General features: G+C 41.9%; 1 protein-coding gene across 3 annotated transcripts in view; it reads right to left on the reverse strand.

Moving 5' to 3' along the window:
* NPSR1 (neuropeptide S receptor 1) overlaps window positions 1–22,213 on the reverse strand; it is a 159,854-nt gene extending 137,641 nt beyond the window's left edge. For all 3 annotated transcript variants that reach the window (XM_076006170.1, XM_076006167.1, XM_076006169.1), the window contains exon 1: window positions 22,067–22,213. In XM_076006170.1, the coding sequence (XP_075862285.1) occupies window positions 22,067–22,213 (147 nt within the window). The remainder of the gene's footprint in view (window positions 1–22,066) is intronic.
* Window positions 22,214–25,573: the final 3,360 nt, after the last annotated feature.

The raw sequence follows: 25,573 nt of genomic DNA on the forward strand, positions 1-25,573 counted from the left end.
TTTACAGAACATTCTATCCAAAAAATGCAGAATATACATTCTTCTTATCAGTACATGGGACAGTTTCCAAGATAGATCGTGTGTTAGACTACAAAACAAGTCCTAGAAAATTTAGAAAAATTAAAATCATATCCTGTATCTTCTTAGACCACAGTGGAATAAAACTAGAAATCAATTCTATGGGTTCCTCTTAAAAATCCATAAATACATGGAAATTAAACAACTTGCTGCTGAACAACCCTTGGGTTAATGATGCAATCAATATGGAAATTTAAAAAAAATTTTGAATTGAGTGACAAAGATGACACAGACTTACAAAATTTATGGGATACAGTAAACGTAACGCTAAGGGGGAAGTTCATAGCCAGGGCTTGCTTGGACTGGGCCTTTTTCTTAGGAGTTTGAGGTAAATCTGCTTTGGGCTGGTAGGTCCAAGGAGCTTTGTAAATAGATTGGGATCTATAATCCTTAGGATTGGCTCATGGTCCCTAGGGCAGGCTGAGTAAATCCTATGAAATCAGGCCCCCTCCACTCCCTCTGAAGAGAATCTCACATTCTCTCCATAGGTTTCAGGAAGCTTCCAGATGCAAGAAGCTCCCACTGTTGCTTTCTGGGGTCTTCTTTAGAGCTATGTTTACTTATCTATTTATGAATTTATCTAACATCTATTAATTGTCTACTATGTACTAGACACAGGGTAAAGTGTTGATCCTACAAGAGAGAAAAAAACATGTAGAGGGTATAAGTTATACTCAGTCAAGTTTCAATTCTGTTTCATCAAATAGCGTAAAGGTCACTAAGTATGAAAATACTTAGCTGAAGGCTTGTTTATTCACAGCATTCTCATGTGTGCATGCACACACATACACAGATACACTCAAATCCCAGGGTAATATGAGAATTTGGAGAGTTACAGTAATGGGAGTTGAGGAAACAATTTCAGGGGAGTCAGAACATCACAACCAGGTGAGCTAAATGGAAGAAAAGGAGGTAGGCTTTGAAGCCAGACTGACTTGGACTCAGAGTCTCTGCTGCTTGCTAGAGGTGTGATTGGTCATAATAACCTCTCTGATCTTCTCATTTATAAAATAAGGATTAAAAACAAAACCTATATCAGGACAGTTGTGGTAGGTAGATAAGATGATGAAGGTGGAGATTTTTAGCTCAGTGCCTTGCACTTCGTAGGCATGCAATAAAAACTGGGTTATCCTCTTTCTTAGTGGTATGAACTGCCTACATACATACATTTGAGGAGTGATAAATAACTCACTACCTTTTCAGAATGATGCTTGAATTCACTCTGTTCATCCTATTTGCAGTACAGATCTACTGGAATTTCACCTAATAAGGACTCCACCTATATTACCCACCTCCCACCCCCACCCCACAGTACTGATGATGTCTTACTCAACACTATTGGTGAATCTATTGCAAAATATAGTTAGAGATTAAATGCCCCCTAGTGGTTACGTGAGGAAAAACCCCAGCCAGACGCTCAAATACTGAGTTGAAAATAAGTGTATTTAAGATGTTTCAGTAGCTAAAGGCTGGAGTGTTCTTAGCTCAGTTACATGATTGCTGTCACATGACTGGTTGTCTTTCATTCTCAAGTTGCTCAGGCTGTGCAGTGACATCAGCACTCTGCAGATTCCAAGAATTGCAAGCTGGGATTTAGAGAGATGAACTGCAGTGTTCTCTTCATGATGCTGGTGCTGCAACAGGGCTAATACCTGGGATACAGCTCCCATGGGCCATGCTTCCAGAGCTAAAAGGATGCCCATGAGGGAAGCACTGGGTCTGGGTCACCACTCCAAGCTTAACATTTGTCTGGTCCACAGAAAGTGCTTAATACATATCGGTTGCATGGATAGATACATGGTTGATGACAAGTGCAAGGGTACTTATAGGGATCATTCAAATGAAAAGGTCATTTGAAATGGGGAACACTGGACTTTCAGTTACTCTAATGGAATCTGGACAAGCCAGGCTTGTCGGGAGTGGAAAATATGACTTATCCAGATCCAAAGAATGATAATCCTCTTTTCCAGAAAGGTCCTGGAAACTGGAAGATAAAAAGTCCAAGTATCTTTAACAATTGTACAGTGAATGGGAATGAAATTATTTGAGTGAATCACATTAATCCAGCACCTGGCTTACTTGGTTTATAATGTATAGTAGGCGAGCAATAAATATTTGCTGTTGATCAACTGTCAGGTGCTAAGCGTCATTTGAGAAGCTTTACTTACTGCTCACTTAACCATCACAGCCTGGCCAATGAGCTATCACTGTCTTCAGTCTTATAGGTAAGGAAATGAGGCTCAGAGAAGTTACTCATCTGGGTCACTGGCTTATAAGTGATGAGTGGGATTTGAACATGGCTTTGCTTGACTGAAAAGTCCATACTCTGCTTACTGTAGTGGTTTTCTGCTCAAATTTTGGTTCAGAGAAAGTAGATTTGCTTCATTTACTTTCAATTTTCAAGTGGGAAACAAAAATCTTCATATTCCTTCTGAGCCAAAACTTGTCTGAAGCTGGGTTTCCATGCCTTGGTCAGATTCATGACTGTCTCTCCCAGGACTGAGTGTAAAGTTAATGCATTGGATGAACAGTTGGACACGGGAACAACATGTGGCTTCCACACAGCAGTAGCCATAAATGTCACACAAGATGTAGCTACATCATCACTCCTGGGGGTCACAAGACTTTCTGTGCCCTTCATGTTTTCAAGATTTGTTTTATGAATGTTATTTATGTGATGTTGAAGAGGAATATCTCAAACACAGAAAGGAGTTAATATCAAGACAGGGAATATCAAGTAGCGATTCTAAGACAGGGAATGAAGTCTCAGAGAAAAGATTCAATGTCAGTTCTCAGTGAACAGGCAGAGAAGTTTTGCTGTCCTGTTACTGGATCTGTGTGGCTTCTATCATTCCAGCACCCAGGCTCTTAGGCCTACTCAAAGCCTCAAGCTTCATTAACCTGCTCAGGTGGGTGGGGAACACCACAAGCAAAGAACTGCGGTTTCCAATTCCATTGAGGATGAGTCATGGTGGAACACAGAGATGCACATGCACACAGGGGCACTAAATTTTAAGTGAAACAAGTAGGAATAGATAGCAAGCTTTGGATTCCTGAAGCTGCTCAGTTAGACTTGGAGACAGAGACACGTTACTACATTATGAGGATCTGGTGACTTCAGAGCAGTAACTGAAAACCTGTCATTTAGGAGTTTGTCCCAGCTTCTCCCCACATCTCACTCCACCTGCTGCTTCAGAAGCACTGCTGGGTGGTTAACAACCAGCCACGGTCAACGAGGAGGCCCGGAGGTAGGACTGGGCCAGCACAGGAGGGAACCCCCTTCCTCCTTCCCTACAGCCATTTTCATCAAATGATGCCCTTTTTGAAATTCTGCCCCCCAACTCCCATAACCCAGCTGGGAGATACACTTGCAAATACAGCTGAATCATTGTCATCGCAATCACTGTTATGTATTCACCTTTTCTAACTATTTTACCTACAGCTATGGGTGTTCTATCTTGGATTACCCAAGGTAGTCTTTTCTAATATGGGATTATGAAAACATGTATGACAAGGCTTTTTAATTCATCATGATTACAAAAAAATAATAAACCTGTATAAAGCTACATATAAAGGTTGATAGTAGTGCAAGGTTTACTAACTTTGTAAGACTTTTCATATCACTTTGACAGGGGCCTAGGGCAGGGATGGAAGTGGCACTTTCTACAGGACCTCTGGACCTGTCTAGGGGCTGGCAGGACAAGCTGATGGGGCCTCCTGCGTGAAGAACAGAGAACGTGGATGGGGCTGCAGTTGACGTTAGGCCTGCTGAGGTGAGGAGCAGGGCTGTGGACCACAGGGTCCCAACTAGTTGAGGACTAAGAGTCATTCTGTGAACTCTAGTGTGACGGAGGGGGAAACATTTACCCCAGGGGAGAGCCTTGGCGTATGCACGTTGGTGTGGAAATGATATTCAGGCCCTAAGTGGGAAACTGTCCTGGGAATCACGGAACTGTGGACATGGTTATACTGGTTTCTAGTCTGTATAATCAAGTTCAATGAACATGTTTTGAGAATCTAGTAGCAAAGTTCGACATACTTTGGGGACATAAGGAAGGCTAAGGCAAGGAGTTCCGAGTCTGATGGTAGAGGAAAGTACGTAAAGCAAAATATTCAATGTGAACATCTGTGACAGAGATGTGGAATCCCAAAGCAGAGCTTGGGGAGGGTCTTGTCGTAGTCGGCCAAGGGGTGTGTCTCAGAGAAATTGGTATGTGAGCTGAGCCTGAACAAATGAGTAGAAGTAGCCAAGCTAAGAAGTAGGGTGCCCGGCGGTAGTGTGAGTGAAGGTGAAGGGTGAGAACTACAGGTTAGTGGGGACAGATAGTGGCCATCCAGGCCCATTAGGTGTGGTAGCAGCAGAGAAAGATTTATGATGGGAAACTGGAGATTGATCCTGAAAACCAAACCACTTATTTAAAAAACGGGACAAGGTCCGGGACCTGCGTCATGATCCAGAGTTAGAAGGACTTGCTGCCAAGGGGAAAGATTCTTGTCCATCTGGGGTCTTCTTCAATTGCCTTCATTGTCTGTATGGCCTGTGCCCTACCTCTCAATACACTGTCACAGGTGACAGAACATAATGTTAGCACCTTTAGACTGGGACTGGGCAGGAAAGCCATTCAATGGACCTTGGATTATTGCCTAACACATTATTTCTTAGTTTAGTCTTCAGGACACGCTGAATAAATTGCATTAGCCATTTCTGCTCTGGCTGGGAACGGTCAGTTATTGTTCTGGAATGTTTTATAGTCAGTGCTGTGGGTCAGAGATCATGTTTTATTAACAAAGCTAATCTCCCTCTGCCTAATTGTTCTCATTTCAATCAGGGCTTGGCAGGTGAGACCGCATTGACATTACTGTCTGATTCAGCTTTCTGGTTACTAGTGAATCCATGGATCTCACCAGAAACAGAAATACTAATGGTCTGCATTCATTTTCATGTGAATCCTTTCTTGCTATTCTTTCTTGGATCACAAGAGGACTTCCAGATTAACCACAAATAAGATGTATTGAAAGCTTTGAAACAATTAAATTCTGGGATTCCATCTGAATTCCCATAATATACCAAACCACAGATGGTAGAAATCATCTGAAAACCCACCGGGCTTCAGGTCTATGTAGTAATTAATATTTGCTGAGTAAACGAATGAAATGTCTGCTATGTACCAAGAACTAAGATTAACATTTAAATTGCTATTTAAGCTCTGGACTCTTGAAATATGGAAAACTACCATTTGGGTAAATTAGGTCCAAATTTCTACAATGTAGTAGAAACCAAAGTGATTACCATGTAATAAAAATACCAAGGAAGTATTGCTCCTGATGACCTGCATAATTTAAAAAAAAACAAAACCTGCAAGAATTTGTTTTCTGTCCTAGTGAAGCTAACCAACAGCATGTGAGAACTTTCCCCTGGGGGCCCACCTCGGCTCAGACTCTGATATTTCCGGTCCATCCAGAAGGCTCAAAATCAAGTAGATAAAAGAAAGCAGAAAGAGTTGAGGCGTGGAAGAGCAGAAGCAGATGTAAGCACCTGGAGCTGAACATCCTGGGAGGTGATGGCAGGTAGGAGAGAGAAGCATGAGAGAGGTACAGTAGGAAGATTCCTGGGACAACATCCTAAATTGCTACTCTTAGAAACTTTGTTTTCTCTGCAACTAAGTTGGGTGGCTGGTCAGCAAGATTTAGAAGGCTAATGAGTTAGTGTGCACCCAATTCATACAGCTGGTCATCTGCCTTGGTTTTCATTTGTCCTCTCCTTTCCTTGCCTGCATTTCTGGGCCCACCATGTGCTGTCTGTGTCATGCAAGTCCCCTGCCTGGGGTCAGACATTCCTTCTTCCAGCTTTCATCAGCCACTCCATGGAAACCCAGTTGAGGTCTGTAGATGCAGCTGCCTGTCTGACTCGGAGTATTATGCTGATCCTAGTCTCTTGGATTTTGGTGGATCCCTGGTTACCCAGGGCCAGGTTGATGCTCTAGCCTGATGCCCACCTCTGTCTGATCCATCTTCCTGCTTTTGTCCACTTGACATGGAAGTCCATGCACACTCAATGCTTCAGCCCATCCCAGTGATGGTAGAAAAACAGCAGGTGATTGGAAAAATGGGTTTTCCCCAAAGGATAGAATTCATATGTTGCATGTCTAATCCAAGAGCCACTACCAAGATCTCAACTGGTGTTTGAGGCATGAAAAAATAATAAGGGTCAGGGGAGTTGATATGAGAGACAGGAGAAAGAAATGAAATGGGAAAATCAAGTCTGGGTTCATATTTTTGGACTATTAAGTAGTGTGTGAACTCATCCTCTCTGAGCCTCACTTTTCTTCTAAGAGTTTTAGGAGTCCCAGTAAATGGCTACTGAGCACCAATATCCTTTGCCTTTCCCAGAGGGAGAATTATATTGTAAGGGAAAAATTCTACACTCTCCTCCTAATAATAACAGGATTAAGTAACTATAGAAAAAAAGAAACCACTGGACTAAACCTTGCCCTTATGCAACCTTTGTAACTTCTCTTTTACAATAGCAGAACTGCCAAATGGCATGGATAAGCAACTTTTGTAGCCCTTACCTCATACAAGCCTTGTAACTATTTTTTTCTTCTGTAACCACCAACTTCCTCATAACAAAGCATATAAAAACAGCATATTATTAACCCCATTTGCTCAGAATTTGGAGGTGAGACCCCCTCTGAGCCCAGGTGTAATAAAAAGCCTGTTTTGCAGCACTCTAGTGTGACTTTCTGTTTGTTTCCTGGTCCTGTTTGCTGTAACAATATAATTATATTTTTTGCCCTATTGATATCAGACTTGACCATGAACTTATTTTTGGCAAGTGAGTTGTGAGTGGTAGTAATATGTGTCATTTCTGGAAAGAAGATATGAGAGCCAGGGCAAGTTTTGTTATTCTCTCTCTCTTCTTCCCTCCTGAAATTGTGTATCTCAATTTCTCTGAGATACACCCCTTGGCCGACTATGACAAGATCCTCCCCAAGCTCTGCTCCTGTCCCGAAGCTCCTGTCTTTATGGACCATAATTTCTAAAAACTATGAGATAGCTTCCTCCTTGAGGAAGCCTGTATTGAGACAGAGTTACCATTGGTCTGAATCCCTGAGAGAACAGAACAAGCCAAGGCCCCTTCTTAACCTGTGATGGACATGGGACAGGAGCAGGAAATAAACATTGAAGCATAATGGTTTTAACTCCAGGAGAATACCCAGTTATTTGTCACCTCAGCATAACCCAACTTAACTGGATTCATGAGGTAGTCAATCAAATAATCAATGGAAAAGACTAAGTGGCTGCACAGAGCTAGCATTCAATAAATTATTTTAAGTTTTATTTTCAGCCAATAGTTTCTGTGTTCTTGAATACACTTTGCACGTTTACATAACTTTGGCCAAAAATTCTCAAATGGGACTAAATATGTTGGAAAAGGAATCAAATATATTCTTAGTCATAAGAATATCTTCTATTTGCATGTATTGCTATCTGTTGCCAAGGGTTATAGTCTACAATAATAGACAAAAGAAGGGAAACCTACATTTGAGCACTTGCAATGTTTCTTTTCATTTTTTTTAAATCAAACTACGACTTGCGAGTGACGTCCCTTGAATAAACACTTCGATTCAATCTCTGTATGTGAACGGAATTCTGAGTGCTTTGGGGAGACCTCTTGTCTGATTCAGAGGCCTGAGTGAATCGTGGGTCCGGCCTAGCAGAAGAGTTATAGCTTCTTCAAGGAACTCCAAGAATCTTCTAGACCCCATATGACCTTCACTATGTCATGCCAGGGGAGCTCAGGAGAATAGGAGTTTATTTACATTTGGCAAAGACCTCTTTTAAAACGCAAACAGCCATGGAAAGTTAGGGGGACTAAGGTGAGAGACACTGCAGGATGGAAGTGGTTTACTCAGAATGGTTTTAATGCTAACACTCGGAATTGGTTTATCAAGGAAAAAAGTTAAGATGAGATAAAAGAGGAACTAGGGGAAAGAGAAAAAAGTTTTTTAAAAAACATAGCATGCGAGGAGGTCCCAGCTGAATACCCTGGTGGGGAGGAGGGCAGGCAGAGGAGGTGGGGAAAGAGAGGCTGTGGGAGGGCAGGGAGTCTTACTCTGGGTTCTTATGCATTGTGTTGAGGTTATGCTTGCTTCTTATTCCTCCCCAACTTTCTACTCCTGCCTGTAGGAGAACTTTCTTTTTCCTTTCGAAAATGGAACTCAGAAGGGGGAGGAGTCCCAGGAAGTTTCTGCTTTATTCACCTTTAGCAATGGGCGATTAGTCTGGGCGGCTGGAGAATCTGAGAAGGTGAAGAGTCTGGGAGTGTGGAGTATCTGAGAAGATGAAGAGTCTGGGAATGTGGAGTATCTGAGAAGATGAAGAATCTGGGAGTGTGGAGTATCTGAGAAGATGAAGAGTCTGCAAAGGTGGACAATCAGGGTATATGGAGAAGCTAGGAGGCTGGAGAATCTTGGAGGGTAGAGTATCTGGGAAGAGGGAGAGTCTGGAAAGATTGTGGGTGGATGGAGAAGCTGGGAGGGTGGAGAAGCTGGCCGGACAGAGAAGCTGTGAGGTTGGGGTTTGAGAAGGAGGGGCATCACTCCTCTACCTCCCTCCTGCTCTGGGCTCTGAGAGGACCCTCACAGGGGATGAGTGAGCAGAACTTCTCCATGTCTACCTCCCTTCTTCTCTCTCCCACAACTTTGCCTCCCACATGAGAACTGGCTTCCCTCCTACTTCCCCATCCAGGGAGGGTGGTTGTCATTTTTCTGCACCGGGAGCAGAGCTGCCTGGGACCAGAGCAGCTGCGTGATGTGCTCAGGCTCCCAAAGCATGATACTGGCTGCTGGGTCCAGAGCACATGTCTCTAACTCACACTTATTTTGATTGTTTTAAATGCCAGGAAAGGATGAGATTCCTTATGCTTTTTGAAGGGGAATAAAAAATGCTCTGTTGGATTGCATAATCCAAATAATCTAATGGTTGGGTATTTTTTTTGAGGGCTTTTAGTATTTTTTCATAAAATTACAAAAATGCATGGCATTGTTATTATCTAGAATGTGGAGAATCATCTGAAAAAGTAAGGCTCTTTTTCTTTAGGGAGTGGGAGAGACTTTTCTTTTTCTTGGTTATTCAGAAACATAAAATCTAGTGTTAATCAATGTTTATAAGAATCTATTTAACTCCTCTGTAATCTAGGTAACAACAGCACGAGAAACACGGGCAGAGCCAACCTCTGCACTGCCCATATAACTGAAATGTTCATCTGACTTTCCGTGGGCCACTTTTTAAGGCCTTGGCTTAAAATACTCTTAACATTGTATTACACTTAGTATTCGTATCACTTAGGAAAATATTCAGCACAAAATAAAAGAAAGTCCACTCAATCGTGGCTTAAACAAATAATTTTTCTCATATAATAAGAAATCTGAAGATAGATTTCTGCCAACCTCAATTCACGGAGGTTACCTTGGCTTTTCTCTTGTGGTCACAAAATAGCTTCTGTAGCACCATGCATTGCATCTGAGTTCAAATGGAAGGAAGGGTGGGCGTTAAAATGCCAGCTATGTCTTTCTCCTTTCATCAGCAAAGGAAAAACATCTATCAGAAATCTCAGAGACTTCCTTAAGTTTCCCAAACTCTGCTACCTTTAACTGCAAGGGAGACTAGGAGAGTCAGTATTTAGCTGGGAAAGTGAGAAAGGGATTGAGATCAACTAACTTTTGGGTCAAGCAAACAACATCACTGGTTATTAAGAATCCATTCCCTCTCCTTTTCCCTTCTCCAGGCTCATCTAGTGCCTCATTTCACCAATGCCATTGCCGTTTCCTAAAATTCAGTAGCATTGTCGTTATTCTTTACTGGTACTAAATAAAATATAGTAAAGATTCATGGTGAATGATGCATACTTGTAAAGTGGGAAATGTTCTTAGAACTATGTCCTGAATTCTTTGTCAGTTTATGCCTATCTGAGTGCTAAGTCTGTAGTAGGATTCATTCACTCTCCACGGCTCTGTGACAGTCCAGTCTGGGCAGGACATGGTTACCGGAACTGGGCACATGGCAGTGGAACAAGGCGAAGCTCCTGTCTTTATGGACCATAATTTCTAAAAACTATGAGATAGACAGCACACGCATAAACATATCATATAATGCCATGCAAGTGTTATAAGGCAAGATAGACCCTGAGGGAGGCTAGAGAGTGATGATGGGCCTGTTGCCATTCTTGATGGCTGGATCGAAGAAGACCCTCGAGAAAGTGACAGTTGAGCAGAGACCCAAGTGAGGCCTTTGTCACTTTGCCCCTTTTGCGCCACACTTGTTGCTCTTGGGGATTTATCCATCTTTAATTCTGTACTAATGACTTCTAAATCTACATCCCATTTCAGGTTCTCCTGGGGCTTCGGCTATACTGTCACTATGCTGTCACTTGAGATCTACGATTTAAACTGAAACATGCTTTGCTGAAAATTAAACTCATGATATAAATCCCTATGTAATTATTTTTTTAATTAAGGTATAATTTATAAAGAGGAAAATCCACCCTTTTAATGCACCATTCTATGAGTTTTGACAAATGTAACCATCATTACAATTAAGACATAGAACAGTTCCACCATTCAAAAAGATTTCCCTGTGTCCATTGGTAGTCACCCTGTCCTCTTTGCCCAGCTCATGGCATTAATTGATTTGTTATTATTGTTAGAGTTTTGTGTTTTTGAGAATATAATACTAATGAAATCCTTATGGTAAGTAGCAACTGAGTCTGGCTCCTTTCACTTAGCATAATGCATTTGAAATTCATCCATGCTGTTGTATAATCTGGAAGTATATTTCTTTTTCTTTGCTGAATAATATTCCATTATGTGGATGTACTAATTTGTTTATCTATTTTCCAGCTGAGAAATGTTTGTGTTTTTTGTTGTTGTTGTTTTCAGTTTTTGGCAATTTCAAATGAAGCCACAATAAATATTAATGTGCAGCCTTTTGTGTTTTATTTCCCTTGGGCAGGTACCTAGGAGTAGGATTTCTAGGTTGTATAGTAAATGTATGTTTAACTTTATAAGAAAATAGCAAATAGTTTTCCAAAATGTCTTTACCATTTTGGCTTGCCATCAACAATGTATAATTGCTCTAGTACCTCCACGTTCTTACGGATACTTGGTATTATCCGTATTGTTTTTTATTTTAGCCATTTTAATAAATGTGTGGTGGCATCTCATTGTGTTTTTATTTAGCATTTCTCTAGTGATTAATGATGCTGAGCATCTTTTCATGTGCTTATCTGCCATCTGTGTATCTTCTTTGGTGATATGTCTGTTCAAATCCTTTGCTATTTTTAAAAATTGGGTTGATTGCTTTCTTTTTATTCAGCTTTAAGAAGTTTTATATGTTTGGATACAAATTCTTTATTAGATATGGGATTTATAGATATTTTCTCCTAGTATGGAACTTACCTTTTTATTCTCTTAATAGCATCTTTCAAAGAACAGAAGTTCTTAATTTTAAAGAAATCCAAATTATCAAAATTTTCCTTTAGGGATTGTGCTTTTAATGGTGTATGTAAGAAACTTTGGTCCAAACCAAGATCACAAAGACTTTCTCCTATATTTTCTTTATATTAGATTTTCCCTTAGGTTTATGGTCCATTTGGGATTAATTTTATAGGGTTGAAGGTATGGGTTGGGGTTCACTTTTTACATGTGACTATCCACTTGTTCCAGCACCATTTTTCCTTTTCTCCATTGAATTGCCTTTATACCTTTGTCAAAAATCAATTGACCATATATGTTTGGGGGGCTATTTCTGGGCTCTTTCTTCTGCTCTATTGATCTGGACATCTGTCCTCTCCCCAATACTACCCTGTACTTTTATAGTAAGACCGTAGACCAGGTAGTATGAGTTCTCCAACTTTATTCTTGTTCAGAATTATTGTGGATATTCAATTTCCTTTGTCTGTCTAAATAAATTGTAGAATCAACTTATCAATTTTTGACCTTCATCTCTTTTCCTTCTCTGCCTCTGCCAATCTCTCATGATTCCCCAGCCCCACATGTGGTCCCACATGACACCCGGTGCTTCTTCCTCCGTCTTGGACAATCTTGGCTGATTGGACACCCAACCTCTAACACTGATCATCACAATTGACCTCCCTTCCCCAGCATATTCTCCCCCAAATCCACCCAGCAACCTGATTAATCTCTCTAAAATCATAATTTTGAACAGTTAACATCTTCTGCTAATAATACTTCAAAGATTTCTTCTTGCATATAAGAAAAAAAAACATATTTTTTAGTCTGGTGGTCCACTTGGTTCTTTTGGGTTTTTTTTTTAACTTTTCTAACTCTTTTACCTAAACCCTAAACTTTATTCCAACTATGTAGGTCAACTTAATGTTCTATGCAGAAATCCTTTTTCTTTACATTTATTTATACCTCTCCCTACCCCATCCCCCATCTTTTCTTCTTCTATCTAAATGACTACATCTTCTTCATTTGTATTATAAGTAATTTTTTAAAAATTGAGACAGGGTCTCTCACTCTGTTGCCCAGGCTACAGTACAGTAGTATCATCATAGCTCACTGCAACCTCAAACTCTTGCGCTCAAACAATCCTCCTGCCCCAGCCTCCTGAGCAGCTGGGACTACAGGTGTGCACCACCACACTCAGCTAATCTTTTTATTTTTTATGGAGATGTGTTCTCACTAGGTTACCCAGATTGGTCTTAAACTCCTGGCCTTAAGTGACCCTTTCACCTAGGCCTCCCAAAGTGCTAAGATTATAGGTGTGAGCCACTGTGCCCAGTATGTAAGTAATTACTGACCAAATGTTTGTTTTTTCCCAATAGAGTTGCCTGAGGGCAAGGCACCTGTTTTGTCTATCTCTGAACTCCCAGTGTCTAAGGTAATACAGTCAACCTTCCCCATCTGTGGGTTCCTCATCTGCAGATTCAACCAACTGTGAATTGAAAATATTTGAGGCCAGGAGCGGTGGCTCACACCTGTAATCCTAGCATTCTGGGGGGGCGTGGTAGGTGGATTGTTTGAGCTCAGGAGTTTTTAAGACCAGCCTGAGCTCTTAAGAGCGAGACTCTGTCTCCAAGAAAAAATAAAAAGAAATTAGCCGGACAACTAAAAATATATAGAAAAAAATAGCCAGGCATGGTTGTACATGCCTGTAGTCCCAGCTACTCAGGAGTCTGAAGCAGGAGGATTGCTTGAGCCCAGGTTTTGAGGTTGCTGTGAGCTAGGCTGACACCATGGCACCCTAGCCCGGGCAACAGAGTAAGACTCTGTCTCAAAAATAAAAATTTAAAGAAAATATTTGGAAAAAAAATAGATGATTGCTTATATACTGAACATGTTAGGCATTTTTCTTGTTTTTATTCCCTAAACAATATAGTACAACAACTATTTACATAGCATTTATATTGTATTAGTATTATAGGTAATATAGAGATAATTTAAAGTATACAAGTGGATGTGCATAAGTTACATGTAAAAACTGTACCATTTTATATTGGTGACTTAACACCCATGGATTTTGGTATCTGAGAGGGGTCCTGAAACCAGTCCCTCATGGATACTGAGTGACGATTCTACTTGGTCAAACCAATCTGTCATTCTCAAGATAGCAGGGTGAAGGGATGCCTATTGTAATAGGGAGGGAAAGAATATAGTTTAAAAGCATGTATTTCACATTAGCATGCTTTGACTGTTTATAGACATCATATTAATTTTAAAATTCAAATTAAATTGAATAAGAGTAAGAAATATTTATATTTATCCTTAAGTGTTAGGATTTACAAGCCTAAAATCATTTATAGTAATATTGATTGGATTATCACATTAGTTTACCAGCCTCAGGACAGTAATAAATCCTCTTTGGCTTTCTAGTACTGGTATGGGCTTCAACCCAGAGAAAGCAGCTGTAGTCTCACTGCTGACAGGACTGCCGTATCTTCTAGAAGTATCCAGAGGCAGTAATCACATGTGACTGCCTGATTGAGAATTCTAGTAGATAGGGCTGGATCCATTTATCCCATGAATGGTGCCCTCTGCCCGGTGCACCCTGCAGAAGCTCTCTGTGGTTGTGCTTTTATAATCAGCATCAGGACACATATGGAGAGCAGAGATGTGACTGTTAACATTGTGCTTTGCTCAATGCCTGCCTGGTTTCCTGGGGCTCAGAAGTGGTTGATCCCAAGGCCTGGGATGTGGAATGTGGCAGCACAGGAAGGGAAAGAGACAGGCCTTGGATGTTGTTTGCTTCCGTTCTAAAGACCTGTCCGTGCATCCCTTCAACATGGCTTATCATGGTGTCAGGAATCCTCCCAAATTATGGCACCTTTAAAATCCAAACCCAATGGTTGGTGAATAAGGATTAAGACTGCATCCACCCAAATCCCTTCACATGGATTTATTGAGGCTGGAGCAATAAACTTGTTATACAGATTGCTCCTTGGTATGCTCTTTCATTGAACAAACTATTTATTGACATTTTTCTGCTATGTGTCAGGTACTGCACTAGGCATAGCAGGACCTGGAGTTGTGCCTAAGTGACTGACATCTAGTGTTTGTCTGTGTCTGTGTGTGTGTGTACCTGTGTGTGTATATATCTGTGTCTCTGTGTGTCCGTGTGTATGTACTCATGGCTGTATGTATGTTTGTGCATATGTGCGTGTGTAGGCAAACACGCATGTAAGGAGATGAATCGTGTTGCACAGAGATTCCAGATGCCTCAGGAACACAGGTATAGTGATGACACTGGACTACTAAACCAATCTGAAGCTTGCATCAAAGAAGGGGAGATTGAGTTTAGAGTGATAACAGAAGAAAAAGGCGTGAAAAAGGCATATCCAACAGGGTAAACAGAATCTTCTGTTCTTGGACTGTGGTGAGACACTCACTGCAACGTGGTCCAGGTTGAGGAGAGGAGCAAAGGGGGCCCAGGAATTTGGGTTTTATCCTGCAGAAGGTGAGGACCAAAGCTTTAAAGCCATGCACTATGTCCCCCACACGGGGGCATTTCCCATGCCTGTCAGATTCTTGCCAGTGCAGGTGAGCCAAAGTTATGTGTCACTTCAGGCCAAAGCCAATAAGAGCTTGCCATCTCCCCTGGAAGCCACTTGGTCAAGAAAGTGTAGCTACAAGTTGGCCTGTTTGCAACCACAATGTGAGAGAGAAATAATCGTTTGGTGTGTTAATCCACTGAGATTCAGAATTTGGTTTTTACTGCTGCTGTGCCTGACCTATCATGACTAAAATCAGCTTAGGATCCTTTTTCTTTTCTTTCCTTTTTATTTTATTAATTTATTTTTTTAGGAAGTTAACACTTTAACTTCTCTCATCTTTTCATATCTAGTTTAAAAAAAAAAATGCTATCTTAACCCCCCTTGGAGATGATAGGAAGTTCAACTGTGATGATACAAAATCACATTGCAAACTATAATGTGCGACAAGAGTAAGAGATCCATCACTTTTAGGCAGCCATCAATATTGCCTAAGTGGGAAAACAAGAACCTTGATTATTGCTTACAACCTCATCACGACCTTGGGTTTTGCCATCTGTGGCCGGGAAAAAGCTTTTTGCCACAGAAGAAGCCAATTCTTTCTCTCTCTGGGCAGGGCATAATTTCTCCTCTCTGCAAATAGCCTTTCATGTAGTGGGCCATTAAGCTTGCCTAGATAATAGTCAGGTATAATATCAGGATGATAAAGTAAGAAATGGAATCTTCCCTAAATATATATATATATATATATATATATATATATATATATATATATATCTTAGTCTACAGTTTTTCATGATCTAGTTAAAAAAGAAAACAAAAGAAGCAGTTCAATCCACCACCAGTGTCTGAGGGCAAGGTGCATATTAAAGCTGTGCTGAAGTGCTTCGGCTTGCAGCGTCTCTCCAAGCGTGTTTAGAAGCTGCTTCTGTATAGGTAATATTGGCTTCTCACCGCTCAGTTGTAGCCTTCAGAAAAGAGAGAAATGACTAATTCTTGGGAACATAATAGCTAACATTGACTATTACTCTGGGCCACTTGCTGTTCTTAAAGGCTTTACAAGCATTTTGTCATTTGACTTTTCACAACAACCCTCTGAAGAACATTCAGTTATTAGCCTTGTTTGTTGAATGAGCAAACTGAGGCACAGGTAGAAGTGAACCGCCCCCAAGTCACGCAGCTAGATGGTGGTGGCCCTGGGATTTGGCCCCAGCAGTCTGGCCCTAAAGCCTCACGGAACTGGTGGAGAAAGCTCAAGGCTGAGTTCACCTGGGTTGACGAAGCCGCCTTCTCTGCAATCGGTGGACTGACCGGTCCAGAGAGAAGCTAAGTCTAGTTATAGAAAAACAAAGTTCAATTTCTTGTCTGCTTGAGTGCACCGCTTGAAACATTCTTACTCACTGTATCAACAGGAAATCATTTCAAGGATGACAGAGTGACATTTTGAAGCCTTAAAGGATGTGCTGCTTCCCACTTCCTTGATACAACCTTGCCCAGCCCAGGCAGCTCCCGCCCCTACCCAACTGCCCTCGGGGTGCAACCTCAGCTCCACCAAGGCAGACTGGGAGGAGCAAGTCAGCTCTGAGCTTTCAAAATACCCCCCGGAGGCGATCATAAGAAGCTTGAAGAGAAATGGCTCTTGCCTTTTGAACATTCAGAGCAGAGAGCCCAGAATAATAAATTGGGAGGAGCATTGTGTGGTCAATTTCCCAGGACAGAGAAGGGAGGCTGAGGGAGACGGAAGGGTTAGGAGGTCCAGTAGTGGTGTAGCATCCTGGAATAGATGCGGGGGAGCTCAGACACCTATGAGATGGCATTGGATTGCCCCCCTCTAAGGGTTAGCACAAAGAGAGAAAGAGAGAGAGAGAGAGAAAGAGAGAGAGAGAGAGAAAGGACATCTGCTAAACTTGAGGAGCACAGGATCAGAAGGGTGCTGAGGTCTACATACTGTGTAGGGGCTGAGGAAGGGCAGCCTCCCGGATTTTCTCAGGTATTTGGAGGTGGGAGTCGGACAATTTAGATGGCTATGTGGCAGGAGAGAGGGTCAGAGATAATGTCACTATGTTTCTACTGCCCAGAAATGAGTGGGGAGCAGTCAGACTTGCCATTGCTAGTAAGGATGTGGAAATTTAGTCTGGATTGAGAAAGGGAGAGAGGGTGATTTGAGCACCAGGTACCTGGAGAGAGAAAGCAGTGTGGTCCTGACATGGGTCAGATGGGGACCCAGGCAAGGGTCCAGAACAAGGATGACCATGTCTAAGGGGCACACAGGCCTTGTTTCAGCTGAGGCTAATTTTCCCAGGTTCCTTACAAGATCAAGCCTCCTCCACCACCCGCTTCCCATCCCCTCCCACAGGAAGACCCTACAAAGCAATGGCCCTAGAGTTAGATGCTTTCCCTAAACCGAGGAATATGAAAACTCTTCCTAGTCTGAAATGCTCTGCAATGACTGGGTTTGCTCTGAACTAGCTAAGATTGTGTTTCCTGCCATCCAATGTATTAGTAATGCCAAGAGCAGTTTAATTGAGGAAAATTTCATTTTTCACACAGTAGTGTCTATCGCTTTAAGAAAGGCTAGAAGGAAATTGCGTGCTATCCTCTGCCTTTCTCATTCGCATGGAGTGAAATCGGACATGCTGCGTGGTGGCAGGTTGGGGATTGGAAAGTGGAGTGCCAGGTGTGGGGAGCAGAACAAGCCAAGCAGAAGAAATCAAACCTTTAATAATTGTTTCACTGAGTAAAACTGGTAGTAATTCCCTTAGGAACAGCCACAGTGTTCAGCTGTAGAAACTCAAACTGAACATACTGAGCGAGACTAATTAGAAGAGGATAAAAATTACGTGATGTACATGCAAGCCTCCTCGTGACAAATTTCAGGAAATGCATGGGAAGGTCGGGAATTTAGGGCTCCTGGACTCCGGGAAGGGCAGCCCTACCACCATCCTGGGTCCAGGGCAGGAAGGGAGACAAAGGAGCCCTGGAGAGCCGGGGAGGGTGGGGAGGGGGCACAGGGAAGCAGGCAAGTGGGCAGAGAGGAGTTGAGGTGACAGTCAGAGGTGCAAATGCCAGTATCCAGAAGGTAGAACGAGGTCATAAAAATGAGTTGTCAACCTAACCATAATGAAAACAAGCACAGCCTACTTAAGCTCCTTAAACTGAGCTCTTGCAAAAACATAGTGTGAGATAATTGGGACATGCCTTGAACTGAAATTGGTTTTGTTATATTCATGGAGGAAGGATATGTTAAGAAAATTAACAGTAAAAGAGTGTGGTGGAAGGGAGAGTACACAAACAAAGGGAACAAGCTGTGTCCAATCACCCTCAAGCACAGAGAAGCAAAGATTTACATATAAACAATGGTTATACTAATCACATATCATTTGTAACTACCCACTGAAGGAGGCTCAACAAAAGATAGTCATTAGGGGATATTTAGCAGTGTGGGTTCATGTTTCTCTCTTCTACAAAGAGTAATAAAATTGAGTTTCATTTGCATTATTTTATAATTTAGGTAGTTTACTAATTCAGACAGGTATCCCTTCCAGTGACTTCTAATTAGGTTTCCCATCATGAAGAATCAGAGATTCGGGAAACATTGTTAGTGAATTCACTGGCAAAATTAAGTGCTTTGTGTGAGTTTTGTGTTTGTCTTCCATTTGGACAACCATATACTCAGATGCCCCATTCATTTTCTGATGAGCTAGGTCCCAGCCTCCTTAAATCCACTTCCAGCGGATTCTGGAAGCCCATATAAGTTCTTAATGCTGGGGCGTAGGAATTGAGGAGGTGAGATGGATGTGACTTTGAAAATACAAGAAATTGGGAACAAAATGGAAAAATAAAAACCAGTGTCTGAGCTGAGAACTTTGAACCCAAGACCGAATAGCGTTAGTCAAACCAAACCCACGATAGAGGAGGGGTAGGTGGTCTCACCCGCAACCTTCCTGCTGATTTCCAAGAGCCCAAAGTGCTTAGGTTGGCAGAGTAGGTTAGAGTGGTGAAAATAGAAGCTAGGATTTGATGGTGGAGACAGGAAGAAGGAAAAGGTTCTGAACCTGTGAAGGGGATGCCAGTAAGAACTAGACCCCCAAGAGAGTTTAGGGGTTCAGAGGAGAAGAACTAGAGTGTGAGGTGGAAAGCTAAGGTAGACGCCCAGGCATGTGGACCAAGCAGGGCAGCTAAGACTAGGTAAGGCTGCACCATGGTGGGTACGGATCCTCCAGGGCTAACCCAAGCTGGACAGCAGCCCACAGTGCCACAACTCATTCTATACCCCACCCACCAGGATCTGTAATTTACCTGGGTCCCAGTGGCTTAGAAATGGGGTAGGGATGAGCTGATCATAGGATTTGGGTGAGTACAGCTGGTAGAGACCAGGGAGAGGAGAGGTTGCGGGGTAGAACTGTGGTTCACAAGACTCTCCCCCGCCCCACCTCTGGCACAGGGAGAGCAAGCTGTCTGTTGCCCATTTTGACAAAGTTTGGCAATTGACAGGAAAACACCACCACACTTCGTTTATGCAGTAAATGTTTATTGGTATCTTAGCATGGCGCTGGGGCCTAAAGAGAACATGAAACACAAGGCATTCCTTTCACCCAAAGAGCTTAATGACTGTAACACATTTACCCAACACATGTTGAAGCAGCAGTTTAAAGCAGAGTTGCATTGTGTGGCAAGAAGAGAGGTACAGTCAGTGACAGCTGAAACTCAGAGGAGGAATGAGTCAGGGAGGGCTTCGTGGAGGAAGCCACTGAAGCTGAGCCTTAAAGAATGGGTAGAATTTAAATAAACGCAGTTGAAGATGGGAGGCAGGTCTGGATGGAAAGCTACCCCAGGGGGTGTGAGAATTAAATGAGATACTTCACAGAGCTCACTTGCTAAGTGAGTCTTGCTAAGACTCTTGGCACCAAAAATGCCCGGAGCAAATGAGAGGTGTGGCTACCACTGTTGCTATTATTTCTGCTACTTTCACCATTTTTATTTTTGTGCTATTTTTGCTGCTTTCGGTAAAGGCAGTGGGGATTAAAAGGACACATTTGAGAGATTGCAAAGGGGCAGAGTTTTGACTTACTTCTTCAGAAATACGTGGAACAAAAGGACTCTCAGTAAACAATCATTTGCATTAGAACAGTTTCTGTATCAACAGTGCATCAAAACTACTTGAGCTCAAAGGTGACCAAGGAAAAAAGTTACACTAAGAAATTTAAGCTAGGTTTCCACAGAGACTACCACTGATCGCTGTGCAACTAAAAATCACTATGTTTTAGTTAATGAATGTATCTCTCAAAAAATGAGGTGGAACATTCTGAGCTCCTGGCAAGACATAATTCCTCTCTTCCTGCTTATCTCTTTGTCCAGTGGTCTAGCTGTTTTGCTGCAAACATGTCAGTAGGAATGAGATAAAGATGATGTGATTCTTTTTAGTGCCTAGAGATGATGTTGCTAGTTCAGAGAGGACAAACACTTGTAGAGAGCCAGCCAGCCGGGATTTGTTTGTTCACATATTCAAAGCATCCCCTTAGGTGCTGTATTCAAAAACCGGCAAATGAGATTTCAGCCGAGACTGATTATGGCCCGAGTCTCAGAACAACTGCCTCACTGTTGATTATTACCCCCTTTGTGACGGTCAGTCTGTCTCCATTCTGTTTGCTGTCTTGTTCTATAAATATCAAGGAGGCTGCACAGGCAGCGTCACTGAACGGAGTCCTGTGCTTCCCGGGTGCACAAAGCCTGCCGAGATAGAATCTCTGGATCTGCAGGTTGATTTCATAAAGGGGATTATTGAGTCAACAGTAAATGGCAACAAACTCTAATTTCACTTTCAATGCCACGTCTCGGAGCCGAGCAGTTGGGCGGTGCACGTGTGCATGCTTTAGGAGGTGATTCCCAGGGACCGGACCCTGCTGCAGCCAGGAGTGATTTGTGCCGGCTCTGCTTCGCTACAGAGTCTCTCCAGCCCTCGAGTGCCAGGCTGACTCCCGGGACAGCTCCCTGCTGAAAGTTTTATTCTGAGTGTTCGCAAAGAAGCGAACCTCCAGTAGGAGGTGGATGACACAGTAATTCTAACTTATTGTGAAGAAACCAAATCATTTCAAGAACACGGAGAGGATTAAAAAACAACAACAATAAAGCAACAACTAGAATTTTTCTTGAAGTATTTCCCTTTTTGATATAAAGAACCAGTTTGAGACCTTGAATTATTGCAACAACTAAATGCACCATTAGGCAGTGTCGGACATAACCTGACAACTCAGTGTTTGGATGCAAGAAGCAAAGAACTATTGCTTTTCAGTTGCCTGCTCTGTTCCTGTTCACAAGATCTTGTTGCAGAATAGGGCAAAGCACAGTATTGGCTTAATGAAGATCTTTTTTTCAATGTGACCCTTGGATACTTTGAAGCTGAAACTTAACAAACTCTGATTCTTTCATTTGTCATAGGAAGCAACTTGTTGCAAAAGGTAGTGCCACTAACTACCGTCAAAGAATCAATTTCTCACTGATGTTCAGTGAAAAGGATCAATAAAGAAAGACAGCGCTCCCTTGCTGATTGCTGTCTCTCATTCCATCAGTCACTGCCCCCTGGGACATGGGCTTTCTACACCTCTGGTGTTCCTAGCAGGAATCTCACAGCTCTAACCCCTACTAGAAACAGACATTTCAAGCACTGCTATTAATTAAAGGTGCTTTTGCCTAAGGAAAGGGGGAAAATAAAAATCATTCACTCATAAATATTGCTTATGATTTTCAGCAGCAGCAGAAAAAAAGAACACCTGTATTCATGAGAAACTACAATATGGATCTTTGTACACTAGAGCATGTTGCTTTAGCTCATCAGGTTTTTTTAAAATCCTTTTTAGTAAAGAAATAAACAATACCCATTCACAACACTGGCCATGATACTCTAACCGGCTCTATTAAGTGCTTCCCGCCTCATTATTTCAAGTCAGTGTTCAGAGTGGAAGGCAGGAAACTTACCTTAAAGGAGTAGTAGAAGGAGCCCCACTCCTCTCCTTCCACCACTTCAGTGACAGTCACCGTTTCAGTGCAAGCCACTGGAGAAGAATCCAGCGTCTGCGTGGTCCCGCTGGAATTGGGGCTGCCCTCTGTGAGGTGGGCTGCCATGGCTCAGGTGGGGCTGAGCCTCGCTGTCCCTGCGCCTGCAGCAGAGTGAGGGAGCCCAGCTCGCCTCCGGAGAGCAGGGAAGCAGCTGCAGCTCAGCACCTCCTCTGCCTCCCAAGGCTTCTGGCTGGAGCTCGGCTGAGCAGAGGCACAGAGCCCTCCCTGAGCCCACCTCACTGAAGAGCTCTGCCTGACGACAGGAGGATCCACGTGCTGCTCTCTCCTTGGCAGATATGATCCGATCCAGCAGCCAGCACAGCCCTCACCACCCTGCCGTCCGGACCAGGGCCCAGGCCTTACCCTGAGAGCCCTCTACGTGGCCCCCTGCCCTGGCCTCCCTGCCCTGGAGTGCTTTTGCTAACTTTCACAATGGACCCCTACCTCTGATCCAGCTTCCACAATACAGGAATTTGGACTAATTAGCAGGTCCATTAATTCAGGTCATGTTTGCACTTATGAAATCAAATTATAATTGTGCATTTGTGTCGGCTGAGGTTGCTTTCTGCTCACAACCCTCACCCTGACATTTACTTACTGGCATGCATGTTATTTCCGTAAATGTAGGCAAATGGTACATTTGTGTTTCATATCTGCAGTTTGAAGTTGTCATAGGGCAGTTCTCAGAAGAGCACAGGGTCTGCATGTCAATAAGCCAGAAACCCTTAACATATGACTAGGGGTGTCTGGTGAAGACTCTCATTCTCTTGTTGCCTTTAGTATATTTTCCTCAGTTCCTGCGTAGGACCGATCCTCAGGGTGAGGGTAGAAAGTGGTCGTGCATGTCTGTCCTTGGCACTATAGACAGGAGTGGGCAAGAATAATAAAAGCTGTTCGTGTTTCATCAAAAAAACTCACAAAGCACATTTACATGTTCTTTCACTGGATTTTCAAAACAATTCTGTGAGTTAGGCAGGGAAACTATTAGCATCTGTATATTCTCCTTTTATTCTAGAAGAGACTGGCTCTGAGAGGTGAAATGACTTACTCAAGATCCCACAGCTGCTGACAGAAATGAGCTGATAACCCATCTCTTCAGAAATTCTTAGACAGCGGTGCTTTTATCGTAACAGACACTGATTTGCATTAAAGCTCAAATGCCTGCCAGGGCATGAAGTTAGCATGGATAAGGGTAGCAGCCAGGTGTAAAACAATAGAAAGTGAGCTGCTTGTATTGCAACCAAGCATCGTACCTGATTACTCACATGGGAACACTCTGTGAGCCAAATAGACCCTCACACCCCCACTGGTTTATGACACCTGGGATAAGAGGTAGCAGGGTCAGTGACCATCATAAAAGACCTGGCCCTCTTGAGGCCTCCTTGCAAAGCTTTAGCATGACCCATCCAGCCCCAAGAAGAGTACAGTGTGCTAGTAACGAGGTAACATTAAGTCCATAATGAAGGGACAGCCAACAGAGGGAGTTGTCCAGAAAACTGGATGAGCTATGAGTTCTTAGGGAAAGGTCAAAACAGAATAACAACCCAATCAATCACAAAATGAGCACAGCATATTCTCACAGGCAAAATAAAAAAAAAACATGGTGAAAAAAATGTTCATCCACATTAACAATTAAGGAAAAGCAATTCAAAACTATAAGAACTTTTACCTAGGGTATGACTACCCCCAAGCGTTGACAAGAGTAAGGAGAAATGGCATATATTTTTACTTACCTTTGCTTCATTCCATTGGCTGAGAGCAAGTCAGGGGCTGCTCACACCCAAGAGGAGAGGATTATACAAAGGTGTGAATACCAGGTGTCTGGTATCACCACGTCACCTTAAAGTCTGTCCTCTATACCACTCCTTGGGCTAGGTGTTCACAGCTAAGGAGGCAGCTTTTGGAAAAGATCAGGGTAGAGTGGAACTAAGAGTTTAAGGCATATCAACTGGAAATACTGAGTATAAAAATAAATAGTTGGAAAAAAGAACTTAATAAGTGTTTCAAATGTCAGGAAAAAAAGAATTAATGAGCTAAAAAGGCAGGTAGAAAACTCTCAGAAGACATTGAAAGTGATAAAATCATGAAAGGAGTGAGAGAAAAATCGTTAAGGACTATGTACAACAGAAGTCAATGTGTGAACATTTATATGAGCTCCAGTGGAAGAGTTAAAAATAAATGGAAAGGACTGAAAAATAAGATTCATGAAACAATTTCACTTATAAGCCATAGTAATTCCTGAAATTTAGGAATTTAAAATTCTTATTTAACAAATAAGGCTCTATATTGGAGGGCTCTATATTGTTAGGGATGTCAATTCTTTCCAAATTGATCTATAGATTCAGTAAAATTCTAGTCATTATCAAACCAAGATTTTCGGAAGAAACTGTCAAGTTGATATGAAAATTTGTATGACAATGCAATGAATCTTGAGTATCCAAAGTACTCTTGAAAATGAAGAACAACATTGGAGAGCTTAAATTACCTGACTTCAAGATTTTCCATAAAGTTACAGAATTCAAGACAGTGTGGACTGATGAATAGATTAATGGAATAAAATATTTTATATATACAGAAATAGACCTCCACTTGTATAGGTATCTGATATTGGACACATGTGCCAAAATAATCTGATGAGGAATGAAAAGTATTTTTAACAAATGGTATGAAGCAACTGGGTAACCACGTAAAAAAGAAAATGAAGCTTGGCCTCTATCTCACACCAGGAACAAAAATTAATTTGAGGTGGATCATAGACTCAAAACTATAAGCTTTTGGAAGACAGCACAGGAGGATGTTTTCATAACTTGGGGTTAGGAAAATATTTCTTAGGATACAGAAAGCAATAATCATAACAGAAAAATTGATAAACTAGACTTTATTAAAATTGAAATGTTATGCTCACCAAAATATATTTTAAAAATGTCTTCTTTTGGAAAAAAGATGTTAAAATATTTATAAAACATATATCTGACAAAGAACCAGTATCAAAGATATATCAATAATAATAATAATAAGACAAAAAATTAAAATAAAGAGAAGATTTATGTAGATATCTCACAGAGGGTGATATGAGAATGCCCATAAGCATTTGAAAAAGTGCTCATATGATTAATGGTCAGAGGTATGCACAATGAATGCCACTACACACTCACAAGAACAGCTAACATTCAAAAGACTGACAACGGAATGGTAAAGATGCGAACTGACTGAAACTCTCACACTCTGCTGGGGGAAGAATAAAAATGGTACCGCCATGGAGGTTTATGTTTATTCAAAATGGCCCCAAACTGGAAAGATTCAAGGTGTTCATCAATAGGAGAATAGATAAATAAACCATGTATTCATACAATGGAACACCTGTCAGCAATAAAAAGGAACAAAACAACAATACATGGTGCAACATGGGTTAATTTCATAGTCATA

The sequence above is a fragment of the Microcebus murinus genome, chromosome 9 (assembly GCF_040939455.1).
Source record: "Microcebus murinus isolate Inina chromosome 9, M.murinus_Inina_mat1.0, whole genome shotgun sequence".
NCBI classification, from domain to species: domain Eukaryota; kingdom Metazoa; phylum Chordata; class Mammalia; order Primates; family Cheirogaleidae; genus Microcebus; species Microcebus murinus.